Source organism: Styela clava, chromosome 9 (assembly GCF_964204865.1).
Source record: "Styela clava chromosome 9, kaStyClav1.hap1.2, whole genome shotgun sequence".
Taxonomy (NCBI): Eukaryota; Metazoa; Chordata; class Ascidiacea; order Stolidobranchia; family Styelidae; genus Styela; species Styela clava.
Genome location: NC_135258.1, coordinates 17,362,215 through 17,389,769, shown reverse-complemented (window position 1 = coordinate 17,389,769; position 27,555 = coordinate 17,362,215). Strand labels below are relative to the sequence as shown.

The 27,555-nt window shown below is 33.7% G+C and overlaps 3 protein-coding genes across 3 annotated transcripts in view; all 3 read left to right on the top strand.

Moving 5' to 3' along the window:
- Positions 1-95: 95 nt before the first annotated feature.
- Positions 96-7,508, top strand: LOC120339221 (carboxylesterase 1E-like). Its single transcript, XM_039407305.2, is given in 9 exon segments — positions 96-334; positions 736-925; positions 1,442-1,638; positions 2,382-2,545; positions 4,004-4,155; positions 4,336-4,542; positions 4,625-4,769; positions 6,320-6,566; positions 7,346-7,508. Coding segments are annotated over 9 exon segments (1,704 nt in total).
- A 5,454-nt stretch (positions 7,509-12,962) lies between these two features.
- LOC120339222 (carboxylesterase 1E-like) lies at positions 12,963-18,700 on the top strand. Its single transcript, XM_039407306.2, has 9 exons — positions 12,963-13,207; positions 14,505-14,694; positions 15,297-15,493; positions 16,412-16,575; positions 16,936-17,087; positions 17,577-17,783; positions 17,864-18,008; positions 18,130-18,376; positions 18,535-18,700. The coding sequence occupies exons 1-9, from the start codon at positions 12,963-12,965 to the stop codon at positions 18,698-18,700; spliced, it is 1,713 nt and encodes a 570-aa protein (XP_039263240.2).
- A 3,337-nt stretch (positions 18,701-22,037) lies between these two features.
- LOC120339437 (calsenilin-like) overlaps positions 22,038-27,555 on the top strand; it is a 33,279-nt gene continuing 27,761 nt past the window's right edge. Inside the window, exon 1 of the mRNA XM_078116124.1 lies at positions 22,038-22,387. Within this exon, the coding sequence (XP_077972250.1) occupies positions 22,081-22,387 (307 nt within the window). The 5' untranslated portion in view covers positions 22,038-22,080. The remainder of the gene's footprint in view (positions 22,388-27,555) is intronic.

Below are 27,555 nucleotides of genomic sequence, written 5' to 3'. Positions count from 1 at the left end.
CTGGTTTATATATTTACCTTGAAGTAATGATTAAATTTCTTTCTCTTTGGAATATTTAAAAAGCAGAAATAAGCACATAAGATAATATCTTCAGAATGTCAAAAGTATATGCGTTGGTGGCAACACCGGCAGGTATAATACTGATCCTAGTATCATCTTGGTATTTTTATGAACCTACGGACAGTTCTACAATAATCGTGTCTACTGTAAACGGAAAAATTAAGGGAAAAGTAGTAAAGTTGGAAGTCGAGGATACAAATCCCGTATGCGTTTTTCGAAACATCCCTTTTGCTAAACCACCAGTGGGAAAACTGAGGTTTTTACCTCCACGTCCGTAAGTAAACGTTACATAGTATGTGTAGCAATACGTAAAGTAGTGAAAATTTTGTGTAGTTGATCTAATATCTCTTTTCAAAAATTGAATCCAAACGATGTAAAATATATTATTACCAGTTCTGATATATGTGTGCGTGATTATAAACAAGAATATGCTTCTTATAACATTTTAAGTCGTCTTGATGAAAACTAGTTCACATGGCCAGGGCTTCACATTTTATAAGTTATTCATAATGAGGAAAAACGAAACAATATTTATATTTTTCATTCGCCCACGAGTACATACACCATTTCAATATGCTTATATGGACCGGTTGATGCCAGGTTACCTAAGACCGAGCATGTAATTTAAATTTTCCTAATAAATAAATTATATTTAAAATTTATTCACATATTCAGAGCGGAACCATGGAAAGGTGTTCGAGATGGTACTATACAGGGTAATCTGCCAATGTATCCAAGAATACTCGATGAACCTCTAGGAACATATGATCCTTTCCATAATCCAAATGCCAATGATATCAACAGCGAAGACTGTTTGCATTTGAGTGTTTACGCGCCCAGAGTCGATGAACCAAAAAAGCTTCCGGTAAGCAACCATTAAAGGTTTCGGGACTTTCTCGAACGACTGATATTCATCATTAAGAAACAACATTTAGCATGGAAACTAAAAATTATTGTAGAAATTGTTTTAAATATATAATAACTTGATATGCTGTAATATCCGAGCACAATAAACTTGACTGTCTCTACAGCATTTTTATTTCGAGAGCAATGGAGTATTGACTTTCAGCCTGGAAATATAGCAACAAATGTACAAAATGACATTATATTTCAGTTGTCTACGATATGCTTTTTATAAATCTCCGATATGCTGAAATACGTATTAAAAATAAATATTGTAAAGACAACTACGGTCTGCATGTCTTTCCGACAGCTATTGTCTCATTTTTATGTGAATATTGAGAATACTTCCTACTAAATTTACAGAAACCTTTTTGTCTGGAACCATTGCTTTAACGTTTTCTCGGGCAATATATTATGGCGTTTCAAAACTTTGCTCCCGTAAACTTCTGAAATAACTTTTGTCACATCACACATACAGGTTATGGTGTTTCTTTATGGAGGAGGATTTGTAGTAGGAGGGGAGAACTTTTATGACGGAACTGTGTTGGCGGGAATGAATGATGTGGTGGTTGTTGTACCTAATTACAGAGTTGGAATATTTGGGTTTTTATCTCTCGGTTCGTCATCGAAAGTACCCGGGAATGGAGGCTTTTTGGATCAGCAATTGGCGTTAAAGTAAGTCTCCAGACTTCGAAGTCTCAGAAAGCACAAAATTCAAAATGAAAATAGGAATAACAATAGCTATATCAAGCTGTATCAAACCCTAAAATATAGAATCAAATCATTACACCAACATTTAGATTTTACAAGACTGACATTAAAACACAAAAATGTTTTCACCCGAAATGCTTGCTATTTACGTATCTGAGGTGAATAATAAAATTAAATCCGATTTTCATCGTTCTATGTGTTCATAGCAGTAAGACAACAACGGTGTTTCGCGAATAATTTTGCAATTGTTGAACGTTGTAGGAAATAACAAAGTCACGCACTCTTAGAGTATCGTTTCCTATTGTTAATTCGTGTAAAATCAGAAGCAAGAAATTTGTACTCCATGAAATAAAGTTTTGCCAACAAAAAATTTAGTGATTTCTTGTCACATTGTCATGAAATACGTGAATCACCATATATGGGTTTAAGGCGAGAGAAAAAACAGTAAATTACTTTTCTATTTCACATATTCAGTACGTCACCGTCGAATGGGTTGCTAGACGCTATTACTTTCATTATTGTTCAAGTCCTATGAAACCCGATATTTTACCCCAAATTTAAGGTGTTATTTTATGTGAAATTTTACGTTTTGTTACGTAGTTCATGTACACTGAAGGCGAAGGTCTTCCTGGTACAAGTGCCGCCTTGGTGTTCACATATTTGATCATTACTCTCTTGCGTTAATACTTTCCGACATGTTTTTTTAGATGAGTGAGAAATAATATCGAAAGATTTGGTGGAGATAAACACAACGTAGTGATTTTTGGGCAAAGTGCGGGAGCAATTTCTGTGGACCTTCATTTGATGTCACCTTTATCTCGAGGCTTGTTTCATAAGGCCATTAGTCATAGTGGACAAGCAATATCGCCAGGTAAATAGGGATTTGTTCAAAAAGAATTGTTTTGAAACAATTGTTTTAAATCAAGTTTTTTTTTGCCTGTTTTGTTCAAAATGGCTGTACTATTTGATTTTTTTTTGTATTAAATAGGTTGAAGAAAAATGGATGTAAAAACTTGCCAAGCGCTTCTTATTTGCAATAAATCTTTCAAAACGCCACAAATATCGATAAAGGCTCATGCACACCTTCTCAAGCTGTAGTTCAGTGGTTGGCGCAGTAAGACGCAACCGATAAGCCATTACGTGAACGACCCTGCTGTGATAAAACCACGTTGCGAAAATTGAAATGCGATCGAATAAATGAGTTTATATAACCTTGAAAGACTCTCTTTAACCTTAAAAAACAAAGTATGCTAAGCATAAATTAACCGAAACAATGACTTCATTTTTTGAAAACATGTCAATACATGACTTCGAAATCCATATTATGGCGTCATAACAGATTAGTTGTGGCGTCTTTGCATCAGAGGACTCTTACAATTAACATAGGCTAGGTTAGAGAGCCTCATCTTTCATATCAGTAGATTACCGTCGATATAAACATATTCTTCAATATCGCAACAACTCGTTTTGCCGAAGGGCTGCACCACATCGAATTGCTTTTGTTTGAGGGTCGTGAGCTAATTTTCATGATTTTTCTTACTCAAAACGTCTCTCTGATATCTCGGCTAAACATTCCGGGTAGAATCTTATGACTTTCGTGGTGATATAAAGTGGCGATAAGTGTACGCAATAGTGGTGAAAGTCAAAATAAAAAATTTTGTTTACATTTTTAAAATTATAATTCCGGCTGCGTGTGCAGCTGCCAGAATGCAACGTTTTGGCGTAGTTTCGCGGCGATGCAAGGGGTATTTCAATAAAAAATACAAACAATACAGAAAAATTTTGATTTAAAACAAACCCTTGTTTCAAAACACGATGTTTTTTAGAATTGATAAAAAACAAAACCTTAATGGTAAATATAACCGTATATTAAGTGATACGAATGTATTTATCAGAGCGGGCCTCTCTTTTTACGTTTATAGTAAGGTACTCTCGTAGTGTGTACCAGGTTGGGGTTAGGCCATAGTTCTATTCCGATTTCCCTTATTTCTGTTCTATCACGAGATCGGGGACTGCCTGTGTTAGTCAAGTGAATATACCCCCTGCCCATAGGTTTCAGTCCCTTTACACAACTTGATGTAAAGTAGGCGAACAAATTAGTTACCTTCTTATTGTTACACACACTTTTGGAGCGTCTATAGTAAATTGCATTGCCATTATGTTATAGGTAAGCAATAAAAAACAGTATTAAATTGATTGATTGATTATTTTCGTTTTTATTGCAAAATTAAAGAAAAAATATCTGAATTACAATTTTGAATTCTTATGAATTCAAAAAAAAACTTAAAGACATCATATTAATTTATATATTATTTTATATACTTTTTAGGATTTTTTAATCCAGAGAAGATAAATGTCGAGGGAAACAAAATTTTATTTGAACATTTAAAAATCAAGGAAACGGATCAAAACAAGATTTTGGAAGAGCTTCAAAAAGTTCCACCAGAAGAGTTGGTCTTCGCCTCATTAGCACTAGCACCGGTCTGAAACACATGTTATTTAAGTATTTACAACATACATATTTTGTCAATTCGAATACCATTCAGAAATCAATTTGCTTCTGTCCAATGGTCGATCAATAGCAGCCATCGGGTGTCCTCACATCGCAATATTAGATAGCGCCTTAAATCTAACAATAAATTTATATATACATTCGTTTAGAAAGGTGTATCGTTCTTGCCAACAGTTGATGGAACTGTATTTCCCAAAACCCCCGAACAGATGTTGAAAAACAGAGACTTCGCCAAAGTGCCGTATATAATTGGTTGTAACGACTCCGAAGGACATGGGTTTTTACAGCAGGCATTCATACCAGGTTACGCAGAAGGAATTAGTAAACAAGTTGCAAAGAACGCGTTGAAATTTCCGGTATGGATTTTATATATTATACATTCATTACATCAGAATATCTCTCTTTTCTTTATAATTCATTACACATATATTGTTGCAGCTATCAGAGACAGGTTTTGAGATTTGTAAGACCTTTTATATAAAAGATCAAAATGGCAAGGAACGATTCAGTATATTGCTTGGCAATATTACCGGTGATGCAGTAATCATATCAAAAGCTGTCCGCACCGCTTCCGAGGTTGCCAGTGAGTGTACAAGGTTTATTAAGAATAGTATAATATCTGCATTAAATTAAATTAATTACTGTTTCATTAATTTAATTCATAATTCCAGTTATTGGACAAGAAGGAACCCTATAGATTGTCCCGCTAAATTTATTGTTTTTGGGATGATTTTTGTTGTTGAAAAAAACAATCCTAGCGGCATTTAATGGATCCATCGATTTCAAACTAGTCGAAGCCGCTTGAGTTTTCCTGTTTTTGTTTTCAAATTCACTTTGGGTGTTATGGGGCCGATATTTTACCAAACCGTGTGCTGTTTCATTACTTATCGATCTCGATCGGTAAGTATGTTGATAGGTATTTGTCTGTTTGTTTGTCTGTTAGACACTTTCGTATGTTACGCGGTATCTCACAAAAGCGAGGTTGAATCTGCTCCAAATTTCGCATGTGCATTCATCATATCTCGGACCAGAAGTCTAGTGAAGATGAAATAATTCGTATAATTAGCGAGGTATTATTTAAATAATTAGTAATGGGATACGCGGTGTCGCTATTAAGTCAGAGCGAAGGAATCGAAACCACAGATCGATAAGTCGGCGGTCTCCGATCGCTACCTAGTTTTACATAATGAGAAAAGAAGCCTATTGATTGATTTTGGATGAATTAATTCGTATAATTAGCGAGTTATTAATTAATTTATTAGTAATGGGCTACGCGGTGTCGCTATCAAGTCATAGCAAAAGAATCGAAACCGCAGATCGATAAGTCGGCGGTCTCCCATCGCTATCTAGTTTTACATATTGGGAAAAATCTTTAATTCTATCAATCATGACTACTGGCTTCATTACTTTTTTGTGTCATTTTTTTAACAAAGTAAACTCGGGGCTCTAATAACATACCGGTACCGAGCCGCGACATACGGGGTCTTACCGATACCGAAGTGAATTGCTGCGGCGGTGAGAATTGATTTTCAATTCAGATTGCGATTTTTGAAATTAGAAAACTAGATAGTGATCGGAGACCGCCGACTTATCGATCTGCCGTTTCGATTCCTTCGCTCAAATTCAATAGCGACACCGCGTGTCGCATCACTAATTAATTATTACCTCGCTAATTATACGACATAATTCATCTAGGATCAATTGTCTTTTGGTCCGAGATATGATGAATGCCCATGCAAAATTTGGAGCAGATTCAACCTCGCTTTCGTGAGATATCGCGTAACATACGAAGGTGTCTAACAGACAAACGAGAATATCGGTCGGAGACCGAAGACTTATCGATTGATCCCCCAAAATATAAACTGCGGTTTCGATTCACCCGCTCTTACTCCACAGCGACACCATGTGCCCCATCACTAATTAATTGATAACTCGCTAATTATACGACATAATTCATCCAAAACCAATAGGCTTCTGGTCCGGAATATCATGAATGCACACGCAAAATTTGGAGCAGATTCAACCTCGCTTTCGTGAGATATCGAGTAATAAAATTGTTTGACTTATTGATATAAGTATTCAGTATTCTGAAAATGATGTGCGATTACCCTATTTATTGAATCCCACGTTTAGGTGCAGGTGCCCCAGTCTACATGTATCTTGGTGGGTTCCAATTAAAAATGTTTCGAAATGAAGAATATGGACCACAAGTTGGTAGGAAACCATTTTGGTGTAAATGTGATCATTCGGATGACCTACATATGACTCTAGGAGTACCATTCTCAACTATACAACTACGAGGAGGTGGCAAGTATACAAAAGAGGAGGCTGAAATCAGTAAAAAGTTCATGGCGTATCTGACAAACTTTGCAAAAACTGGGTAAGAGCAGGGACGACTCATGCCTCTTAGAGGCCCTATGCACTTAGGACTTTAATGCCTTATATGTAAAAAGTAATTAAACTAGTGTTCCATATTATCTGTAATTGAACAATCAAGTTCCAGTATTCGTTATTAATTGAGGGCCAATTTATGAATAATTATCATGATACTTTTCAGAAATAGTTCTCATGCCAACAAACATTTATATAGAGGTTTACGGTGAAACGTCAGAAAAATTCATTTCAACCGGGCCAATATTGAGGTCTGAGTCGTTTGACCAACCCGAATCATTTCACTTAACATTGAGGCACTATTAAAAACGGTTCTTCTGTAGTATATGTACCAGATTATAGTGTTAGGCCATAATTTTATTCCGATTTTCCTCGAGCTTTCCGGTTGAACTGAGAATATTTTAGTTTTATTACGAGTTTGGGGATTGTGTGTGGTAACCAAGTGAATATTTCCCCTGTCCTAGGTTCCAGCCCCTTTATTCAACTTGATGTTAAGTAGGCGAATAAAATTAGTTACCTTCATATTGGTTGGTACATACACTACTAAAACGCCTTGAAACTCGTTTACGACAATTGCTGTGGTACTATGCACGTGCTTATTTACGTAATGGTCAATTCAGCCCCGGGTAGGAAACATCTAAAAGATCATAGCAACTGGTTTGTAAAATCCTTTTCAGTATAGGCATAACTTTCATGTTCATATACTTTAGCTTCGGGTTATTTACCCCTTTTAACCTTTTTTTACGAAACTTTATTTCTTATTTTCAGAAACCCAAACAAAGGAAAGCACATGGATATGATTTGGCCACGATATAAACCGAAAGGGGAACATCTGATTGTGGCAAGCACTTTTTCTACGGGAAAGAATCTGGCAGAAAAAAGAGTTTATTTCTGGAATAATGTTATGCCTCGTTTCATGACAAGGCCTTAATGATATTGCATTGAAATTTTGTATATATATAATGATGTATGATGTTCATATTACAATTTGCAAAATATATAAATAAAAGAAAATTGATAAACAAATCAATAAGACATCCACCCGTTACTGACTGACAACACGTCAGTTTGGAACTTTGAGCAAAGGAACCAAAAGTAGCCTATGCATTAGTAAATATATATGGGAAAATACAGAAGCCACAGAAACGTCGGTAGAATAGTAACACTCATCAAGCGACCTTACAAAAACAAATGATTAATAAAAACATCTTCATGCTTCAGCTAAAAATATAGATAATTCGTAAAATGGAATCAATCATCCATACAAACGCCATTCTCGCCATACAAACGCAAAATCCTGGGGACGAATTAAAAGGATCGTCAGAACTAGGCACTTCGTAAAATAAGAAAAATGGATTTGTCGCCACTATTATTATAACCGGATGACTGATTTTGGTCATACTTGCTATCCAATACGCACAGACGACCATAACATTTCAAACTAGTGGTTCTAATTATGAATGGTTACCCGTACCCGCTAGGAACGACGTATGTAGCCTTCTGTGGAAATAGAGACCGTCACATACATAGTTTAATTTGGTATTTTTTCCATACAAATATTACGTAAACAAGAGAGCAATGATCAAATATATGGACGCGAAAGTTAAAACGAAATATTTTAACCACAGTTTCAATCGAAATCGTGGAAAATAAAATTATAAGCTCATAAGTTTTTTAAATTGACTCTTCTGTACTGCTGGTGGCTATTGTCATGCGACAACTTGGGTTCACATGCTTGGGACAAAACTCCTGCTGGGCAAAACTCGAGGTAAACTCCACAAATCAAACCAACCAATCCGCATTCAATGTGTAGTCAGATCTAATGTTTACAAGTTGCCGTGACTGTTCCACAGTTCCAGATTTGTTCTGGATACAAATCTCAAATATATGGATACCAAGGCCAAAACAAAATTTTTAACCCACAATTTCCCAAAAACATATCCTGAGCGAGCAAATAGCTGGAAATATGGAACGGCTACCGTACATGTGCGTCTAGAGTAATTTTGTACCACAAGTGTTTCTAGTAGCCGTGTCGTAAATATTTTTGCATTTCAGGCTTTGCGGAATAAATACTGTGTTCCCATGAATAAAAATGAAGCAAGGAAATTTTAGGTGAAATATCAGATCTCAAAGAATTAATAGAAAATTTAGGAATAAATAAAGATCTAGCGACAACAATAATTATTATTCACTGATCATTTCAAAGCAATTGGTCCAATAGTTCCAAATTTTTATACAACTACAATAACAACAAGAAGAAAAAGGGAAACACGAAGAATGCCAACAACAGCATAATAACATAACGACCCATATGTCCAATCCGTGTCCAATAACAACAAGAAGAAAAAGAAAATAGCAAAAATACCAACAACACGAACATAATAATAACAAAATGATCCATAGGTTCATTTCGAGTCCAAAAATTATCAAAGACCGCTAAAACTGTTACTAATTAGCAAGTGGCTACTGATAGTCCGCTTCAAAATACTCTTGACTTATAAGTAGCAATAAAGAAACTCTACAGCGCCACTAATGGCAAAGATGTATGTGATTCAAAACAATAAATACATATAGTTCGCTATTCGTTTAAAATACAATAATAATTAAAAGTAATAAACAACATAAATAATCCTCGGTCTCAGTTTTTGCTATTGTTGTTAAATTTCAAATTCTAACCAAACATTATTGTATAAGTTGTATTGTTGTATAAATGCCGTTACGGGTGAAAAAACATCGTACAAACAGCTATCACGCCTACTATATACAGAATGGTTTACAATCCAAATCACCATGGTGATTGTCCGGTGTCCTGAAATAAAGTAAATTATTACATTCCGTCAAGCCGTATTTATTTGATGTCTCTAAGCTACCACATATAGGCATTGGGCCTCTGCTTTTTTATCATTTTGATGACGTCTTTGATGATCCTAAAACTACTTTTCAAGTTAAACATCAACTTCTGTTTTGATCGATATGTTTGTTTATTTGCGGTTCCCAATACACCATATGCAAACATGTAGAGCATTTAACTTTTCATCATTTATAGTGCCATCTTCACTGATTTAAGAATAAATAGGGATCAAACCACTTTTAATAATTTGCTTTCGCTTTTACAGTGATTTATAATGAAACGCATAAGTTATAACGCTATAATTGATTTTGATTAATTTTAAGTCATATTCCAGTGCGAATAGAGATTTGGGATCACCATTCTTTGAAATTATACTCTTTACTTACATTTACGCTAGGTCTACAATAGGTTTATTTAAAAGTGATTGAAATATAGTTAAAACACTAACACTCCGGCGCCAATTTCAGCAACAACATATACATAAATGTGAGTCAAATAGCACTCTGTTCACACCAAGAACTTTACCAGCATGCAGTGTATACATTACAATTGTGTCACAAATGTTTCTGGTGTACTATTGCAAATCCACAAAATCTTAGGCCGGGTTTGAGACGTCACCTTCATCTCGCCAACAGAAGAAAAACAAGAAAATATTCTAATCATTTGCAGACGACTCTCTGGAAACCGGTGAAGAAGAAATTCGACTCCGATTTCACTTTATTGTAATGGGCACAAAGTGGAAATACGAATCTTTAATTTTGCTAAGATACTACACCAAATTTCTGCTTCTGGGATGGTTGTATGTGTATACTTTCCAATTTTCTTTTATTATCATATTAGCCATTCCATTTGCTGATATTGTTTATCATCATCACATAGGATGAAGCCATATTCCAACATAACCATTCATTAAATTATTTGGAAAAACATTAGAATAAATGTATCTTCTGATAAAAAGTGCCAGATGTTTTTAGAAACAGAGTAGTTGTGAAAAAATCGTTGTTTATTTATGGTATTGAACTAACACTTCGAAATTACGATATACTTTAAAAATGCCGCCAACCGGGATAAATTTGTAAAAGTATACATAGTTTATTTTAAAGACTGTTAGGCCTTTGTTCATATATATTTGTTCATTAATATCTGCTTTTTACTTTAAACGTCTTTTTTTTTTCTACAAGTGGAAAAATTTGTGAGTCATCTGCTTAGATTTTACGCCAAACCAGTTTGAAAAAACCTGCTACGGGAAATTAATTTTTTTTAATATTATGGTGTATACTGTAGTTCTGCCACAAACTCTTTCTTATGGCGTTCGCCATATAAATGCCATTCAATTTAGTCTTGTCAATGCAAATATTACGTACAGCAAAGATTCATCATCGATAGGAAATGTTACATCTGCTTGTCAATGCACGACCCTTTTTACATATTTAAAGCAAACAAGGAAAAAGCAAAACATTACGTGTAAAAATATCCAATCGAAAAAAATATTCTTCTGTGTGCATAAATACACGTCTTCTGTGATATTAAAGAATACCGAACAACAAAATCGCGATAGCGTGAACTGAAATAATATGAAACACTCGCAAGATGTCACCACCACTATACCTTTCGCATTGCTAATTGTTGCTCTCACAGTCGAAAACAATCGACAACCTTAAGAACTGAGTGTTATGGACAAGTAATACGTTGACGAGTATTTTTCATATTAAACTTTGGGCACATGAACCAAAAACATGAAAAAAACAATAGTAAGGGTATAAATTATGGAAGAAAATAGAGTCCAAAACAAATTAAAATAAGTATTACTTTCTTCATTCGTCCTGTGAAACTTGTTGAAATTTTTTTTCCGTTTTCTTTGATTTATTCAGTTTCACCACCCAATGTTCTAATGATGAATGTCCTAATTTTAATCCTGCAAAATCCCATTGGTACTTTTTACTAACAATATGGACCTCTTCGACGTAAAAATTATTATTTAAAAATATAATATCATAAAATTATAGTAAAACAGCAGAGGCTTACGTCGTCACGTTATTTCTTTATTTGCAAAATAATAAATATTCAATATTTTTCAATTTGCTTTATATTGATCAATTCGAACACTTTAATTCAATATAATTACATATTGATGATACTTTCACAAAAAATAAACCATTTATACGAACAACATAATATGGCATGCTGAACTTTGAATGGCCAATCAAAATTTGGCATTTATTTTTAAAATTTTTTATTGATGATTGTTTTGTGCTCACCAATTTTTCAAATTAATCAACATGAGGTTTTGTGAGAATGATCCATTGGGCAAATCATTAAACTTTTCACCATTTGGGAACTATCACGATAGTCGACTTGATTGTAGTCCAAATTTCACAGTCGTCTGGATTCCAGGAAAGGAAAAAGGGAACGTGAATGGAAAAACCGGGCAGTTACGTTTACTGCCATCACAATAGTTAACAAGATGTCGAAGTAAATTACCAAATTATTCAATGTTATTGATTTGCAGTCAATAAAATTTATATTTTGCATGAGGAACTTCATCTGTTCGTTGCGTATGTATAGCAATTTGAAATACGCGGTTGTTTTCGAAAATATAATACCGTCAATATAAAAATGACCGATTATAAATAATAAAAATATACGATTCAATTTAAATTAAAGGTTTTGAGAATAACTGTCTTTCATGATTTGATAGACTGGCATACATTAGTGACTATATGAAGATGAGAACTTTTACGTAAGGCGCCGCTTAGGCCGTCTTGTCGATATCTTTCCCACTAGGATAAACTGTTGTTGATGCAAGTTGTTAATCAAAATATTAATAATTTGCAAAACCTTGCAAATGAAAATATTAAATTTAACCAAAAAAGAAAGATCGAGATAGAAAGAGGTAATAATGAATAACGAAACTTCAACAAAGATAAAACACAACTTTTTAGAAGCAATTGTAAATCATAAATCAACGAGTGCCGCCGCAAATTTTATATGTAATATATGCTCTACTTCCTTCGTATATTTACTATTATTAATTTACTTAGTATCAATTTTTAGTAATAGAGATTAGCTTTGTAAAACTTGAAATATATGAATAATAGTATGATGGTAATGCATTTCAAAATAATTCGAGGATTTTTTGTTATTTACGTGTTTGATTGTCAGTGTGAAAAATCAATAAGTATTTTGTGTGCCAAATACCAGTCATTCTTTTTGTTTGATGACGCGGAAATAATTTATGACAAATATATTTGGAATCATATGAATATTATTTTTAACATAAATACCAAACTCATACGCGACTGTAGCGACTGTAGCAAACACTAGAAATTAGATGGTAAGCGGCATACAAGAATCTAAAATTTATTCGTCAGCAAAATTCATAACTGATTAAAACCTATGAAATAAAAAAATAAATACGAAATATATTGAGTTTCGGGTGCATATATAATTCAAACTGAACATTTAAATACTTTAGACACTGTTAGACATTTGCAGGTACAAATATTTTTATAATATATAAAAAATATCTTCAGAATGTCGAAAGTAATTGTTTTAGTAGCTACTAAGGCAAGTCTAATACTGATCCTTGTAACATCTTGGTATTATTACAAATCCACGAACAATTCCGCAGTAATTGTCTCTACTGTGAACGGGAAAATCAAAGGAAAAGTAGTAAAGTTGAAGGTCGAAGATACAAATACAAATTCCGTGTGTGTGTTTCGAAACATTCCTTTTGCTAAACCACCAGTGGGAAAACTGAGATTTTTACCCCCAGAACCGTAAGTAAACTACATTTGTTATTCACGTCAATACTTATCCCCACACGTAATAAAGAATTTGTGCAGGTGTACAGGATTTGGTCTATTACTTCTCTTGCAAAAATCGAAATTGAACAATCTAACGCAGGGGTGCACAACTTTTTTGTTATTGGCGGCGACATTGCATTTAATTTTATACAAAACGGCCGTCAGGAGATTAATAGCGCGCCGAAGGCGCGCGAAATTTTTTGGCTTTATGACGTCATAACCGCGTATTTGACCCGTGCGAGGTGCACTCTGCCTAATTATGAAGTATGTAGGACTACTTGGAAGTATGATATTCGCATTTTGAAAGGATTTTTTTTTTCGGTGGATCCATTCTAGAGCAGATATATTCTGCAAGTTGAATAATGGTTGCACAATTTTGAAAAAAATCGAAAAGTCGGGGAGGGGCGGTCGCCCCCATTTTCTTGTCCCCAAAAGTATAATAAAATGTCAAATATTTTTATGAAGTTATTCTATAAAAGTTTGCAAAGAATTGTAGCAATTTAATGACTCCTTTGGTCTTGCATGTGGGCAGATAAACTTGCAAAGTCAGGTAACTGGCAGCAAATACACCATCTAGATCAGGGGTGGGCAGCATACGGCCCGCGGGCCGGGTCCGGCCCGCGACGAGATTTTGACCGGAAGGCTGACTGTACATCAGTACATTGTGATATTAGGCTACATTATTACACTTTTAGTACATTATGATAAATTCATTATGTGTTTTTTAAATCTCTATTTTTTTGTAGTTTAAACTTCACTTTAAACGCGATTTATAATTTTCTTTCTTGCATTAACGACTAAATATGTGATTAAGATATTGAATACTATTCATGTTATAATCCGGCCCGCCGAGAACTTCATTTTCCCACATCTGGCCCGCCGACTAGAGAAGTTGCCCGCCCCTGATCTAGATTGTGACGCATCGTGTCGTCTGACTTTTTTGCAGTGCTTCTGTTTAGCTTCAATATACGCCAGCATAGCCGCCAAATCCTATATTTTGAAATTTTTTTTCATAGGATTTTGTATGTGGACGGCCGCATTTTTTTTTCGCGACGGCCGCAGGTTGTGCACCGTTGATCTAACGGAACAATTTGAATATAGTTTTTTTTTTTATTATTATTATTTCGTTCTTTGCTCTTTACTATTATACGAAAAATAGACCGGTTGATGCCATTTTACGTAAAAGAAAGAGCACTTATAGTTTAACCTCCCCGACATTATAAAAAAGTTTGAATATTAAACCAAAGAATATATATTTATGTTTTTCCAGAGCGGAATCATGGAAAGGTGTTCGAGATGGTACTATACAGGGTAATCTGCCAATGTATCCAAGAATACTCGATGAACCTCTAGGAACATACTTTCCTCTCATTAATCCCAATGTTAATGATATCAGTAACGAAGACTGTTTGCATTTGAGTGTTTTTGCGCCCAGACTCGACAAACCAAAAAAGCTTCCAGTAAGTAGAAGCCAACAAACTCTTAACTTCGCAACTTTCTTTGCAAAACCAATCATCATGTGAAACGAATCATAATGAACAGTTGATAAATAGATTAGCTGTAAAATAAGAACAAATGAATGCGCCCTCAAATCATCTTTTGGAAACACCGCCAGTCTCAAAATTTAGCAAAATGTATGCAATTGTGGCATGCAAGTTTAGTCTATATCCCTAGAGAATGTTGAAGTATGGCATGCTTGATTTTTTCACAAAACTCCGATATGCTGAAATATGCTTTTGGGGGAAAATTGGTATATATGCCAACATTGGTTTGTAAGTTTTCACAACAGCTACTGTCTCACCTATTTGTAATTATTCACTTGAATTCCGGTAGTACTCCAGACCCTTGAAGCCCACATCAAAAATACAAAATAAACTGAAAAAAATAAATACTAATGAAAAAGTTCAGATGAGTCTTTCTACAGACTACAGATTTTCTGTTAAATATTTGTAAACCTTCATTCTAACTTCTGACTGAAAAATATACTGCGCTTCAAAAGTTTCTCTCGCAAGCTTGTGGAATATTTTGTGACTTATTCCACTTTTATTACTCATTGGTACAGGTTATGGTTTTCTTTTATGGAGGAAGTTTTGTAGTAGGAGGGGAGAAGTTTTTTGACGGAACTGTGTTGGCGGGAATGAATGATGTGGTGGTTGTTGTACCTAATTACAGAGTTGGAATGTTTGGGTTTTTATCTCTCGGTTCATCATCGAAAGTATCCGGAAATGGAGGCATAATGGATCAACAATTGGCTTTAAAGTAAGTCTCTCGCATTTCAACCTTAAATTTATATATTTATATAAACCACCAGTGAGGTTAAGTTTATATATTTATATTATTTATATAAATTTACAAATAAAATTGAAGCAATTTCTCTCAAACTCAAAAAAAAAAAAAATTAAAACCTCAATATTAAAGTGTACCATGACTACCGTAACATTATAGGCAGTTGATAAAACTTGATATTTTCGTACCCAAGTAAATAATAACAAACAATAAAAATTTGACTTGAATTCAATTTGATTTTCGTTTCAAGTAATCATATCACTTGGACAACTACAGTGTTTCACGATCAATTTTGTAATTGCTGGACGTTCAATTAAGTGAATTAAGTGTCGTTTCTGCTAAAAATCAGATGCAAAAATATGGTCAAAACAAAAATCTTAATCCTTATTCACAATTTGTGAAATACTCTACTCATGGAATATACCACCCAACCATCGAAAAAGCTGAATTACGTATAAAAATATGGAAGGGTCATTTCTGTTAATAGGATACAAGGTGTACAAATGAATCATTTTGCTATTTTGCTGATATCGTTCAAATGATTGTTGAAGGTGAGAGAACACGATTTTCTCCACAACTAATGGACCAATTTTTTACATACATAATATTAGTATTCAAAGATGAAAAAGTCTCTAAAACGCTATTACTTTTCTAATTTTTTTTTTAATTTCTTCAAAATTCTGTAGAACCAGATGCCTCTCCCAAAAGTTAGCTGTTTTAATCTGATTCATGTAAACACCGTTTACGACGACAGTGAACACTTTCTTTCGTCACTCTCGTCCGCCCATCTTTCCAGTCAAAGCGATGCACTTACTGGAACCGGTGTGCGACCCCGGTGTCTAGACATTTGAGCATTCCTCTCGTGATTTTATTCTTACCTTCTTTTTTTAGATGGGTGAAAAATAATATCGAAAAGTTCGGTGGGGATGAAAACAACGTTGTAATTTTTGGGCAAAGTGCGGGAGCCGTTTCTGTGAACCTTCATTTGATGTCACCTTTGTCTCGAGGCTTGTTCCATAAGGCGATTAGTCATAGTGGACAAGCAATATCGCCTGGTAAATATGATTGTAGGTTATGTAATATGAATGTAATTTTTAGAGGTAGCTCCGCACTAAGAATATTTTCATTTATTTTCAAATTGAAATGATTTTTAACGCTAGGATCAATTGAATTACGTTGGTAGCACATTATATTCGGGATTTTGATTTTTTTTGTTAATGATAATGGCAGACTCACAACAACAAAGAATATAATCTATTATATGGATGTAGGTGCTTTAATCTGTTTATATGATCTAGATTCATAACAAAATTCAAGCAAAACTAGCAGATTTACAATTTGTATTTGTATTTGAATTCAGAATAGAAATAAAGCAGTGTACCTGATTCATAATCATATACCTATATTCGTTACAGGATCTTTCAATCCAGAGAAGGTTATTGCCAATGGAAACAAAATTTTATTTGAGCATTTAAAAATCAAGGCAACGGATCAAAACAAGATATTGGAAGAACTTCAAAATATTCCACCTGAAGAGTTGGTTACTGCATCATTAGCGTTAGCACGGGTTTGTATTACATATTTTATAAGCCTTTTTTGTAATATTATTTTGTTATATAATTTTTGTAGTTTTCACTGAATAGCAACTAGAAAATACATTTGCTTCTGCCCAATGGTCGGTCAATAGGCGCCAAAGCGACTTATATTAGAATAAATAATAAACGATAAATTTGATGAAATGCTAATCGCTAATTAAGATACAGTCAAATATTTTTTCATAAAAATGTTTACGTCTATAGTTGCTTTCGCGTGATATAATCTTCTAATTTATTTTAAAAATTACGTATATATTTATTATTCACTACTGATTCTCCACTGCCTATTTAAGTTCAATCTCCAATATGACAGATGCAGTTTTGGAAATTAATAGCATTATTTTTTCTGATATGGAGTGAGTTCATATATATCTACTAAATATATTAAATAAACGAACGCTGTGACGTATCAAACATAACGATGAGTTAACAATAATTTTTTATGCTGTATACTGTTTCAGAAAGGCGTGTCATTCAAGCCGACGAATGATGGAAAGGTTTTGCCTGAAACCCCCGAACAAATGCTGAGAAACAAAGACTTTGCAAAAGTACCATACATAATCGGCTGTAATGACTCAGAAGGACATGGCATATTACATCAGGCATTTATACCAGGATTTGCAGAAGGAATTAGTGAACAACTTGCCAAAAACTCCGTGACTTTTCCGGTGACTTTTATAGACTGTTTGCTTGTCACATCTGAATCCCTCTCATTCTATCATAATTCATTACAAATATACTTTTGCAGCTATCAGATACGGGTTTTGAAAAATGCAAAGACTTCTATATTAAAGATCAAGATGGTGATCAACGATTCAGTATATTGCTTGGCAATATCTCTGGTGATGCAATGATAGTATCGAAAGCTGTACGCACAGCTTCCGTATTTGCCAGTGAGTATAACGAAACTAAAAGTTTTTTAACATCTGCATCAAATCGCGTTTAAACTTGTTTCGTGGATTTAATGATATTGATATATCCTGCTATATTTATTTATATTAATTATACATTTAGGTGCCGGTGCCCCAGTCTACATGTATCTTGGAGCATTTCAATTAAAAATGTTCCGAAATGATGAATATGGACCACAGGTTGGTAGGAAACCATTTTGGTGCAATTGTGATCGTACGGATGAGATGCATATGACTCTCGGAGTACCATTCTCAACTATAAAACTACGAGGAGGTGGCAAGTTTACGAAAGAAGAGGCTGAAATCAGCAAAAAGTTTATGACTTATTTGACAAACTTTGCAAAAACTGGGTAAGAGTCAAATGGAAAGTAACAATAACGGATTTTATATAATTGTGTTTGCGTAACTGGTTTTATATAATCGTAATTTTTTCAAGTTTTTTCCGGGTCAGTCAAATCAGCCAGCCCCTTTACAGTTTATTTATCAAAATCTCCAATAACATTTTCAGGAACCCAAACGAAGGAGATCACGTTGATACAATTTGGCCGCAATATAAACCAAAAGGAGAACACCTGATTGTGGCAAACACATTTTCTACGGGAAAGAATCTGGCAGAAAAAAGAGTTGATTTCTGGAATAATATTATGCCTCCCTTCTTGACAAAATCTCAATGAAATAAAAATGCCATTGAATTTTTGCATTCATATAAAATGATGTTTGATGTTTATATTGCCATTTAAAAAATAAAAGCAGATAACGTAATTGGAACTTTTAGTATTGAACATGACTCCTCAGGTGCAATTGACGTGGTCACTACGGACACCAGGACGCAAGTAATGGAGTTCTCAATGTGACCTGCGGAACGATCGTACACGAAGCGATGAAAATCATTCAATAAAACAGCAAGAAATTTACTTATTACCCTCTGATGGCTCCTTAGAAGAACAACTCAGTAATGAAGTGCATCAGTAAATGCATGAAAAAACCGAACAACATTGGCAGGGAAATAACACTCATCAAGCGACCTCACACAAGCAGATAGTTGATACAAAAATGACATCAATGACATGTTGCACATTTAACATCAAAACTAACGCAAAATACTTGGGATAGCTCAAAGTAGAGAAAGTTAAAATGGGGCTCATCGCCACTAAAAATATGCTATTAGTCGACCAATATATTTAGTATGGTGGTTCTCGTCACAAAATTCGTGCTGGTAGCCGGTATGCGCCCTGGAAAATAGAACCATATAAACATATACATACATAGTTTATTTTAGTATATAAATACAATGTGGAACGATAAAGAAATACTCAGAAATACCCGAAAATGAACGAAAGTAGAAGATATTGTAGTTGTTACTTCGGTATCAAGTTTTGTTATTGATATTCTTGCTATTGATATTAATATTGATTTAAAATTCCAAACAAACAAACAATATCTTGTCTTGTAGTGCAAATATAATCACATATGCAATAGCCATAAAGATCTGTTATACAACTATATATAGAATAGTATATCGTTCACACCAAACGATGTAGGCTAATTGGACGATGCCTAGGAATCAAATTTTAGATATACGCAGTCAAATTATATCAACTCGCGGTGCCTGCTCCATCATTTTTAAACGTTGGATATTTAATTATTCATTATTTCTCGGGCTCACTTATGCTGATCTTAAAAACAGCTTTTCACAAAAAAAAAAAAATTTTGACCCCACATGCTATTTAGTTCAGTAACTTCAGCTTTGAGCAAAAAAGGGTCGTTTTTTTTAAAAGTATAAAATCTGTCACAGTCACTGAACTGGAAATATATAGCTCTGTGGTCACAGTAAACCACTGGTAACAGTCGTCACGATATCATAAAATCGCGAACGACGACCGTTACGATTTCATAAAACGTGTTTACAAATACATATAAAACATCGTAATTTTAGATGAAATATCAGATGTCATATGAAATTAAAGAACAAATAAAGACGACAATAACAATCTTTCATCACTAAAAATTTCAAAGCAATCGCTCCAGTAAATAATGAGAAAAGCGATTCTTTCACAACAAGAAGAAAAAGATGATGAAGAAGGATAACATAGTAACAAAACGATCAATATGTAGCATACATTTCGTGTCCAAAAACATGTGTCTCGTTTGCCTTTACTATGATATATTTAGTCGGATACGCATTGGTGTCCCAAGATAGAGATTTCAACAACAAAACTAAGTTAATATAGCCATTGAAATGTACGTTTTACACTGAATAACTAAATTATTTTCGTAGTGAACGCATTTTTTCAATAATTGATTCTGTCTCACATTGCTTGTTTTGTTAATGTGCTATGATTTTGCAAAGTCATATTCAGGTTCAATATTAGTCCGGGATGTAAAGGGCTGGGAATTTCCTCTATATAAAAATATGCTTTTCGATTTAAAGTAGTCCTCTATTTTATTTTGGTAAATGGTATATACATATGTATTTATGTACACACACACCTGTGGCAATGTTGTGTTACACATGATAATCTGTTAACACCATGAGCTTGTTAATATAGTGTTTTTGTCAACATGCAGTATATATATATATATATACATTTCAAAAATTAGCATCAGATAATTCTGTTTCGCTATTTCAAATTCTTTGGAAACATGTTTATACAGATCTTGATTTGGAATGCCGTAAAAAAAAATCCTAAATTGAAAGAAAATATATGTATTTGACATCAAAGGTGCCTTATAAATTCGGACGGTGGATGATAAATGTCAAAGCATTCGATGAGTTCTAAATGTACGTATATTGTTTGATCAATTTTTGGAAATATTCATCCCAAACAAGATGAAATGACAGAACAAAATAGTGAATAGAAGATAGGGCTTTATAAAGATGTTAAACTCTCAAATACAATACTGAAAAAATACGCCCGTGGCCGTAGGTTCTGACAGGTTACGCAAAATTCGTTCTTTCGCTTCTGCGATCTGTCTGTCGATGAAGTTAATTAATGGAGGCGCTTAGTACGACGCTTTACCGAGTCCCCGTGGGAGTTTCAAATGCGTTGCTGATTAAATTATAATTATTACGCAGCATACCTCAGGAAATATTAGAAATAACACGCAAAGAAAAGCAAAAGTCTAGACATAGGATAAATAAGTCGAGCATGAAAAGGGTCTGCTCCGATCAGTTCACATCCTTATTTGAGAACTGGCCGTAGATTTGGTGATATAGTAGACAGATTTTCCTGTGAGCGGGGTCAAGTGTTGAGTATGTCTTGAGAGGGCTTATGGAAGATAATTGTAAATAATATATCGCGATTCGTTTGCCGTGCATAATAAGGGGAAGGCAGAATGCAATATATACATCCAATTATATATATTCATCTTTTTACATGTTATCTCGTTCCTCTACCGAATTTAGTTTCAGTTTCATTAGTAGCAGTACACCATTAGAGATTTAGTTAGACATTCTATCATGCGTTGTTTATTGTTACACAATGTGTGCAAGACAAGGTAGCTCTGAATCCCAAACTGGTTTGGCGGGTGCGGCAATTCGGCTTACCAAATAGCAACAATAAAGTGTTTTATTCATCAATATCACCTCTGTTTTCAGCGAGTACTTAGCCACGTGTTAGTCAAATAATTAACATCAATTTTCTAAAACAGACCCTAACAAATAATAAGTTTGTTCAGATTATCTGCGTTTGTAAAATACTGATATGGAAGCGAGCAAAATAAGTGAATTCACGCAGTCTTAAACTAGACAAAGCAGATCTCCACAGGTACGCACCATTTTGCGTGATAATAAATAATAAGTGCTGAGCGCGTTTACCTTATGCTTCGCTATAAGTAATATGTGGTTCTATATTCGAAAGTATATTTAAAGCGAACCAAAATCTATATTGTGATATATATATATGTGAATATTTATATTGTTAACAGAGTAACGATATTCCCGATACATTGTGCTTATGCTAATAGAGTAATATTTCATATTTCAGACTATCCTATTACATTATAATACATTCTCATAATCTGCACATCGTTCCAATCTAATATATATATATAAATGGCCGCAACTTATCATCCTAGTGATTCAAGTGTTGGATTTTCCTCAAGTTCTGGTGGACACTCGTCAAGATTGAAAAATCTCCGTAGAATATCATCGTTTTCTTACATATCTGAAAGGCTTGAGATTCTCCGACTTCCATCAGTTGACTATCCCCCGGAAGGTAGACGGACAACATATAATGAGAAGAATAGAAACAATAAGAAAACAAGGCGCAAGAGGGCACACTTGGGCTGTCTCCACAACTGCTTTCTTTTGAGATGCTTCGAGTTTCTGGGAAATCCTTCAGCTACCGAGTCTCTAACTGGTGAGTTTAACTAATGCCAATACATTTTAACCATTTAACATTATAATAGATCATTTTTTGGTTGTTATGCAAATAGTCATAATCGAATATATATGAAACTTTAACAAATTTTTTTATTCGTTGGTGTGGTCACTCTACCTCACTGGAATAAAACTACATAATAGGTATATATACATGGTGACCTGAAAAAACAGAACCAATCAGTTTCTTGATTACTTTTACAAAAATAAATATAAAGCGAAAACTTTATCCTCTTCTAAAATGTGTTTGGGGGTCGTCCTATCTTGCTGGAGACATTGATAATATTTATCAATATCTCTACATCGTCTGACTTTTGTCCAGAACTTCCTAAGCACTACCACGTTCCATATTCACAGTTTGAGCAGTTTACTTTTCGCTTTCAAATCAACACGTACCGATTAGGCCATGTTTCGTTTCTGTTTTTCGATACACCCTGTATATCAATATTCCAATGTAAAAACAAGCTCTGACATTTATTAGGCCTATTTTTATGATAGACTTAAGCCTCATACATGTGTAGCCTACTACTTAGACAATAGAAAGACACGACACCGTGTGTAACATAGCTTACTGATCCAATAGTAGAAATGAATTGATTCCAAATTTACTACTTGCAAAAATGTAAGGCGGTTGGCCGGCACTTAATATTTCATTAAAAAAAAGTTTAGAATATTCAGGCGTAAGAAACAATTCGAATGTAGTGCAAGATAAGATAAAAGTATTGATATATTTAGTAAACTTATCAGTCATTAACGAATGTATTTATTATCGGTCAAAGGGTTTTTCACAAACGACGATATTGTAATCAAATATTTTTTGATCGAATATTTGAATTTTTAGGCGTGAACAATTTTTTACTAAATTTTTTCAATTATTAATTTATTTATTCAATACTTTAGTATATTTTTTAGTTTGTATTTACATAGCCTGCATACTAGTGAACATTTGGTCAGTTATAAAATAGCTTCCGATAAGCAAGACTGATATTCTAAACGTTTTTTTGTGCCATCTTCTCAATGAAACACAGTATACTTCCATGCAAATTAGCCAAACACTTAATAATTTAAATCATATTGAACTCATTTTTGCTTGCTCGACCGTTTCTAAGCAAACGCGATCAAGAGATATCAGTGTACATGGTCATGTATGTTTAGGCGATCAGAAATAGTGGGAAACATTGTACAAACTCGATTCACCTAATCAATATTTTGCATACTGATAACCTGGTGTTGTATATAAACATTGGTAACGTTCCACTATTTGAGTTTACTCTTGAAAATCTTGAAAAGAAGGTCTGAGATTAGTAAAGCTCAATGATTTGCGAAATTGTCGAAACAAAAACTTTGAAAAATTTAGAAAAAAAATTATGTTGCTCACAGATGAAATGAGTGAGCCATAAGTATGAAACGTTCATTTGTTACAGCGATTTAAAAGATATTTGTTCGTCAGAAATGAAAAAAAAGACGTTTTATTCAAATACAATATTTAATAAACTACAGTTGGCTGAGTTCATGGAGCTTTCCAAAGATGTATTACTTGAAAAGGTCATTTGGAAGGGGTAGAGAATGACTTATTCCCAATAGTCTGTAAGCGAACATCATGTTACGTGTAGACGTCAGTGAAGAAGGACATCGCAATGTCGCTTACTATGTAGAATAAATAATTTATGAATTGTCCTTATCTATTTCAAGTTTTAATTTGGATCATTGTCTATAATACGTCTACGGTTATAGTTATAATGTAGTCTATATATAAGTTTTTGTTCATATACAATATTTGAGTCTGAGAAAGAAATAAAGAAGTTTAAAACAACTTCCTTTGCATACTCTATTTATAAAATGACGCTAAATTCTCTCCTTTATTTCCAACTTACGCAGTCGAAAATATAATATTTTTTCTTACTCCTCATTTGCCAAAGAACCTGTTTGACGGATGCTCAGTAATTGTTTTTGCATATTTAAATGGGTTTAAACTTATTAAAAAGATTATGATATATGTACTGCCATACGCCGAGTAAAACAAGAACATCCTTCAAAAAAGTTTTCGTGGTTTTTAAGCTGTTGGCAACACTTTACACTCCGACATTTTTTAACATAAGATAAGTTATGAAAAATTTCGATTAGCTTAAAGTTCTAAAAGTTATGGAAAGTATGCATTTGTGGTCTCTCGTTTATCGTGGTCCAATTTTTTTCTAAAATCAAAAAGTATAAGAGTTTTATGATATTTTGTGATGCATATTATCTGATAATTTCCCTTCTTGATTTTTCTTCTTCCTCAAGCTTTATCAAATAGAATTATGTTATAGATTGACAAAGTGAGTATAAATCAGGATTAAATAATATCAGTAAGGTTGTATGGTACCGTGATGATAGTGGTGATTAAAAATAGGAAATATGTCAGAGCAGTTGACGTCTTCAGAAGTGTTGGTTACAAATGTATTTTTACGCATTCCAAATTAATTTGAGTGCAAGTGGAGAATAAAAATGTCGCATATTGCGAAAAACATTTCAAGATTATATGCAAATTTGCGTAAATGAAGTATACACTATTAGTCTATTTCACTTCATCAAAGTAACTTAACTGTATATATGAATATCGTAAACCTGAAGAACCATCATTGTAATTGAATTTAGTCAACGCTTCTGGATGATTGGCAGTAATACATGATCTGAAATCTCATGGGAAATGTTGAGTGATTATTGTACCTCTCAATGTCACAAACGTATTGATCGCAGAAAAGTTTGCTTATTACGTATTTCTTGATCCTAAACATAGTTAATTCTTGTAAAAATTTAGTTGGGGTTTTAAATTAACATACTCGAAATTTAGGTATGTAATATAGGTTTCAAATGGGAGAAAAGTGGGGGAAAATAGGAATAGAAAACATGGTTATAGTATATAAACAGTCTTTGCAAAATCCCGTACCCCGAAGACCATATGTTCGATGTCACGATGCTTTAAGCACTTAAATTTTCTGCGTTTGAATTACCTCTGACGTTTGCAAGCAGCTTGCTGAAATAGGCATTTCAAATTTATTCCAAATTTGCTAGCACATATATGCGTCCAAAGAAAATATGCCCTTGGCACTTTATGTGGTAAAATTTTATACACCCTGGACAAAATATTTCTTTCTCCTGTATTATACTTGAAACGCTGGGGAAAACAATCTGGCGTATGAGTTGATGCGTGTGCCATTCATTAACTTCTGGCTAAATGACTCTTATAAACTATCTACAAAAAAAGAAAAGTTAACTTGAAGCTCGAGCATAATTTTAAAAACTTTGCAGAAATGTTTTATCGTCCTAAATATTTTAATGATACTAGTGTCTCAAAATTAATTTTTATCATTTTCGCTGAAATATTGACTAGAACGATATTATGTTTTGACAAGTTTACTTCTTATTTTAAGTTGTTTCAATGACTATTTTATATGGAAAACGGTTGTTCATGAATAATTTAATATTTAAAATGGTCCAATTTCTTGTGTTGAAGGTAGGACAGGGTGAAAATGAATTGATGCTGTAGTGTCATTGCATTTTCAATTGTGCGATTTCAACGTCAAAAGTATTGTAAAATTCGAAGAAAATTCTTACAAGTTTTCTTAAAACGCATATTCTATGCTTGGTGTTGGAGTGCTCAGATTTAGCTCACGAGCCGTTAGCTCAAGCGGAAAGATCACTGATGGAAGAATTGCATTCGTCTACTAGAAACTATATATAGATTTACTATTGCGACATATTCCGCTATTAAATATCAGTTTACTCGATATTTCATGCACTGTTTGAATGAAGCTCACTATCAAAACATTGATGAAAAAAAACTCATTGAAGATAAGAAAATTGAATATGTTAAGTGTACCCCACGCGACGTTGTGCAACTGATATTTCAGGTTAAAGTTTTTGAAAGGAAGCGATAAATATTAAAAAAAAAAGTTTTAAAGGTAGATGTGTTTACTATTCAGAACTCTATCGTCTATTCTCCTTGAGAAAGTCATGACAGTGATGAAAGATATAAATACCATACTCCAACGTATCCATTAAGCCACTGCGTTAACGATTCATTCGCGAGGATGTTATGCTAAGAAACGACACACGTATTGTAGATATGATCATTTGACATATTGCTTATTATTCGGCTGAATTTGTGTGGAAGATTTGGATTCAATGATGAAAAAAGCTTTTTAGACTCTCCAAAGTATTGCATATTCTGAAGTGTGTGTGAAAATAAACGCTAAAAAATGATATCTAGCTTTCAAGTAGTATGATTATAACATTAAAATAAGTTGATTACGCTCTTATATTTGTTTCTTATGTTATCTCGAAATATTAGGGAAAAGTACGAAATTTGTTAAGACCTATTTGCAGCAGAGTGAAGCGAAGCGATTATACACAAAATTAAAATTTGGCGTTGTTTTAAAAATTATTGGAGCTATATTAAAAGCGGAGACCTTTAGTGCCGATATATTATACTGCGAAAGGAAAGAAAGGAAATATTTTAATGGTCGCGTAGCAAATTCGTATTTGTGCAAACATTTTAGTGATTCTGTTTGAACATATCGTCACGCTAATAACCGAACTGCGTAAGTCATTTTTGACGATTTTGAGTTTTTTATAAAATAGGTATTTATGTAATGCTGCGCACCTGTCTGTTAACTCAGATTTTATTTTAAGAATTCCGAAACCCATAAAAATGGAGATTTAGTATGACATGCACATTTGTGCAATTGTTTCGTCATAATGAATTAGCATTGTTATCGCCGGACTATTGTGACGTCACAAAGGTAAAATAACCTCGGCGAAGTATTTTCGAGTTTTTTCATCTTGGATTCTAGCTTAGCGCGTATTAATTTGAATTTATACTACAGTATAGGAAGACGTGCACTTGTGATATTCGCTGTCCGAGTCCAATTCACCTTGGTTGGCTTTTATATTGGGTGCATTGCTGTTTTATTCTTTATATTTAATCTTAGTCTTATTTCGGAGGGCGTGCAGAAAGTGTTATATTGATGAAATATATATTTTCACACATAAAAAAATAATGTAATTGAAACTGATTAGCTATTTTGGAGATTAGACATTGTAGATACTGAGAATTACATTCGTTTTTGGAATGTTTAGTTTCCAGGACTGGTTCATATAGTGAGGTTG